Source organism: Numida meleagris, chromosome 26 (assembly GCF_002078875.1).
Source record: "Numida meleagris isolate 19003 breed g44 Domestic line chromosome 26, NumMel1.0, whole genome shotgun sequence".
Classification (NCBI taxonomy): Eukaryota; Metazoa; Chordata; class Aves; order Galliformes; family Numididae; genus Numida; species Numida meleagris.
In genome coordinates, this window is record NC_034434.1 from 3312971 (window position 1) to 3317503 (window position 4533).

Genomic DNA, 4533 nt, shown 5'->3' on the forward strand with positions numbered 1-4533 from the left:
GAGCGCCCGCCCGCCCGAGGAGCGGCGCGAAGAAGTGGTGCTGCGGCAGAAGCCCCCCACGGGCCGCAAGGTGCAGCCCCCGCTGCGGCAGATGAACTTTGCGTTCGCCGAGAGGGGGAAGGAGGCGGATGGTTGTGACCCCCCCGCGGCCGGGGGCAGAGAGGAGAGGACGGCGGGCGAGCGGGCGGGCCGGCGCGTGGCCCCGTTGGCGGCCCCCGAGGACTCGCTGGCCTTCATCCCCTTCATCGGTGAGTGGGGGCCGCGCTGGGATGGGTGCTGTGCTGGGGAGGGGCTGCCCCCTCCTGCCTGGGCTGCTCCCCCCGGATGGGCACAGCGTGGCTCAGCGCGGCGGGGGCTCTTGGCTTCGCTGGGGGGTGCAAACCCATGAGAAGGATGGAGGGCTCCGTTCTGCCCCGAGCCCCCCTGCGACCCTCCCGCCCCGTCCCGCAGACGAGCCCACCAGCCCCAGCATCGACCTGAAGGCCAAGCACGTCCCCGCCTCCTCCGTCGTCTCCAGTGCCATGAACTCGGCGCCCGCCGTGGCCACCAGCCCCTCCTCCTCGCCCACCTTCGCCTTCGCCCTGAGCAGGCACTACTCCCAGGACTGCAGTGAGTGGGGCTGGGCGGGGGGGACGGGGTGGGCAGCAGCCCCTACACCTGGAGTAGGGTGGCACGGGGATGAGGAGCGGGGCTGTGGTGCGTGGCACGGCGCTGAGCCCCACGGCCACGTGCTGTGCCCTCCTCCCCCCGCAGGCAGCATCAAGGCCGGCCGCCGCTCCTCCTACCTGCTGGCCATCACCACCGAGCGCTCCAAGTCGTGCGACGACGGGCTGAACACGTTTCGGGACGAGGGGAAGATCCTCAGGTAGGGACGATCCGGGCACGGCGCAGCCCCCCCCCCATCCCCTCCCTGCTGTGCCCCCCCTCCCCTGTCTCACAGGGCTGCTTTCCCCCAGGAGGATGCCCAGCCGGGTCCCCAGCCTCCGCATGCTGAGGAGCTTCTTCACCGATGGGGTGAGTGCTGGGGGGGGCGGGGGTACCGGGAGGACCCGCGGGGTGGTGGGACAGTGCCAGCCCCCATCGCCCTGTGTGTCACGTCACCCCACAGTGTCTAGGTGGACCCATGGGGGCGGGGGTACCAGGTGGACCCATGGGCAGTGGGACAATGCCAACCCCTGTGACCCTGTGTCATGTCACCCTGCAGTCTCTGGGTGGCTGCTGGGGCTGGGGGTACCAGGAGGACCCATAGAGTGGTGGGACAATGCCAACCTTGGAGTCTCTGGGCTGGCTGCTGGGTTTGTGGGCGCCTGGTGGACCCACGGGGCGGTGGGAATGATGCCAACCCTCATGGTACCTTGTGTGTCACATCACCTTGCAGTCTCTGGGTGGCTGCTGGGGTTGTGGGTACCGGGGCTGTGGATCCACGGGGCGGTGGGGCATTGCCAGCCCCTGTGACCCCGCGGTGCCGTGTCACCCCGCAGTCTCTGGACAGCCTCGGTACGTCTGAAGACACCCGCTCCAAACGGCACTCCACCTCCGACCTGTCGGACGTCACGTTCAGCGACGTCAGGAGGGAGGGCTGGCTGCACTACAAGCAGATCCTCACCAAAAAGGGGAAGGTACGGGGTTGGGGTCTGCGGGGTTGGGGGGCTGTGGGGTTGGGGGTCCCCGGCCCGGCTGGTGCCGTGTGACCCGTGGGGCGGCTCTCAACGGCCGTGACCCCCGGTCCCTTCTCCCCGCAGAAAGTTGGCGGAGGCCTCCGGCAGTGGAAGCGCATCTTCGCGGTGCTGCGCGCCCACTCGCTGTACCTGTGCAAGGACAGGCGGGAGGCGGTGAGCTGCGGCCCGGCCCCAGGTGAGGAGGAGCAGCCGATCAGCATCCGAGCGTGCCTGGTGGACATCTCCTACAGCGAGACCAAGAGGAAGCACGTCTTCCGCCTGACGACCGCTGACTTCTGTGAATATCTCTTTCAGGCAGAGGATCGGGAAGACATGCTGGCCTGGATCAAAGTCATCAGGGAGAACAGCAAGGCCGAGGGCGAGGTGAGAGCCACATGGCGCTCCCGGCTGCCTCTGGCTCTCCCGGCGCTAACGCCTCGGCTCTCTCCGGCTCTTTGCCTTGTGCTGCTTCCCCTGGCTGCGGCCAGCTGTGCTCCCAGGGCTCCAAGAAGAGCGCGGCTCAGCTCGGCCGGGCAGCGTGCATCGCGCGGCGCGGCTCTCGGAGCATCGTGGGGGCTCGGCCAGGCTGGGTCTGTGCCGGAGCGGCGGTGTTCGGTTGCGCGGTGGCAGAGGAGCGCGCGTGGCTCGGTCGGAGCCCCCGGTGCCTTGGTACCGTGGGGAGCGTCGGCACCGTGGGGCTCGTTGGCCCGTGGGTGAGATCTGGAGCTCTGTGCCTGTGCTGGATGCAGTCCCGCGGTGCTGCCCGCTCTTGGGGCCGGTGCAGGATCAGTGCCGAGCTCTTGCTGGGCGGCTGTGGTCTGTGCAGTGGTTGCTTGGGTCAGAGAGAGGGGCCACCGGCTCCACCGGAGGGGCTGTGCAGGGTGGATGTGATGATGCTGAGCTGGCTGTGCTGGCACTGGGCTGGCTGTGCTGGCGCTGAGCTGGTTGTAATGGTGCTGAGCTGGATGTGCCAGCACTGGGCTGGCACGCACCACGTCCCCGCGGTGCTGGAATGGCATGGGTTGGTCTCAGGATTCGTGCTTGGTTGTGGCAGGCTCTGGCCCTGGAGGGTGCGTTGAGCTCGGGGCGGTCTCTGTTTTGCTGCAGCACAGCCCCGTTTGGAGGGCACGGAGCTGGCAGGGCTGGGTTGGAGCACGGAGCTGTGTGGGCGCCCACTGGGGCCGCAGCCGTGATGAGAGCGGAGCGTGTCTCGGAGTGCTGTAGGGTGTCTGGTCCAGGCGGATGGAGGTGCAGGGATGGATGGGTCCTTGAGTCTCAGCGGCCGGCTCGGACCCCGTGCGTGGTGCGCCGTGGTGAGGAGCACTGCAGATCTCAGCACGGTGCTGGGTGCCACTTTGGGGCACGGGACCCCGGTGCTGCGCTCAGCCCAGCTCGGGGCTGGCAGGACCCCTCTGGGTGAGGGGCACCAGAGGTGGCCGTGGGCTGAGGCTCCCGGCAGAGCGTGGTGCCTGGTGCCTGCAGAGAACGCGCTGCTCAAGCTTCCCCTTCCCCTCTTGTCTCTGCTCCCCAGGACCCCGGTTTTGCCAGCCAAGCACTTATCAACAAGAAGCTCAACGACTATCGGAAAGTGAGGTAGGCACCTGGCGCTGCGGGGCACCTGCCCGCCCCGGGATGTCCCAGCCAGCGGTGGCACCGGGCTCCTGGAGCTCTTTATTCACCTGAATTTCCAAGTGATGGAGCCAAAGCAGTGCACCTTGTAACGGGGGGGGGGGACCCAGACGTCCCAGCTGCTCCGGGCTCCGGTTGGGGTGCAGGAGGGGCCCCGTTCAGCCAAGCTGGCACAGAGCAGAGGGTGAAGCCGGCTCAGAGCTCCCGAGGTGCTGGCACAGGGCTTGGCCCTCGTTGTCCTCAAGAACACGGTGCTGCTCTGTGGGGTCGGTGCTGAGGGCAGGAAGGGCCCCGCGAGCACACCCAGGGCCAGGGCAGGACGCTGGGCATGCCAGCAGAGGTCAGGGTGCGCAGGGCGGATTTTGGGGACCCACCTTTGGTGCTCAGCCCCGGCCGTGCCCCCTGACCCCGCTCTCCCCGCAGCCCGGCGGGTGCCAAGCCCGACTCCTCGCCCAAGGGCTCCCGCGGGCTGGGGATCAGAGCAGAGTTCCTGAAGCAGACGGGAACCAGCGCGCCCCGGTCCCCGAGGCAGGATGCGGCCGTCACCAAAGGTAAATCCCCCCCCCCCCGCAGCACGCAGAGCCCCAGCACGGCAAAGCCTCACGGGGAGGGATGCCGGCACGCAGCAGGGATGCTCTTGCTGTTGGTCCATCCTGACTCTATAGCTGATAGTCCCGTGGTTTTCTGTTTTTTTCCCTGCCAGATGAAAGCAGCTCCCAAAAAGCCCCTTGGGGCATCAACATCATGAAGAAGAACAAGAAATCTGCCCCTCGCGCCTTCGGTGTGAGGCTGGAGGACTGCCAGCCCGCCCCGGACAACAAGGTACAGTGTGTGGCTGGGACACCCCCAGGGGTCCCCCACGACCCCGGCACCTCCGTCACCATGTGTGCCCCCCCCCCAGAACGTCCCCCTGATCGTCGAAGCCTGCTGCAAGGTGGTGGAGGACCGCGGCCTGGAGTACATGGGCATCTACCGCGTGCCCGGGAACAATGCCGTGGTGTCCAGCCTGCAGGAGCAGCTCAACAAGGGAGCCACCGAGATCAACCTGCAGGACGAGGTGCGTGTCCCCATCCCCGTCCTCGCGTCTCTGAGATGTTCCTGGGGTTGTTGTCCTGGTCCCCGTCTCCATCACGGTCCCCAGCATCGTCCCTATCTCCATCATGATCCCATCTCCATCATGATCCCATCTCCATCATGATCCCATCTCCATCATGATCCCATCTCCATCATGATCCCATCTCCATCA

At 67.4% G+C, this 4533-nt stretch overlaps 1 protein-coding gene across 1 annotated transcript in view; it reads left to right on the forward strand.

Annotated features, from left to right (window-relative positions):
- Positions 1-4533, forward strand: part of ARHGAP23 (Rho GTPase activating protein 23) — a 21377-nt gene that overhangs the window by 6446 nt on the left and 10398 nt on the right. Inside the window, exons 7-16 of the mRNA XM_021377624.1 lie at positions 4-248; positions 451-609; positions 754-865; positions 957-1014; positions 1482-1619; positions 1743-2042; positions 3190-3251; positions 3711-3838; positions 3991-4109; positions 4189-4344. Of these exons, the coding sequence (XP_021233299.1) occupies positions 4-248; positions 451-609; positions 754-865; positions 957-1014; positions 1482-1619; positions 1743-2042; positions 3190-3251; positions 3711-3838; positions 3991-4109; positions 4189-4344 (1477 nt within the window). The remainder of the gene's footprint in view (positions 1-3; positions 249-450; positions 610-753; positions 866-956; positions 1015-1481; positions 1620-1742; positions 2043-3189; positions 3252-3710; positions 3839-3990; positions 4110-4188; positions 4345-4533) is intronic.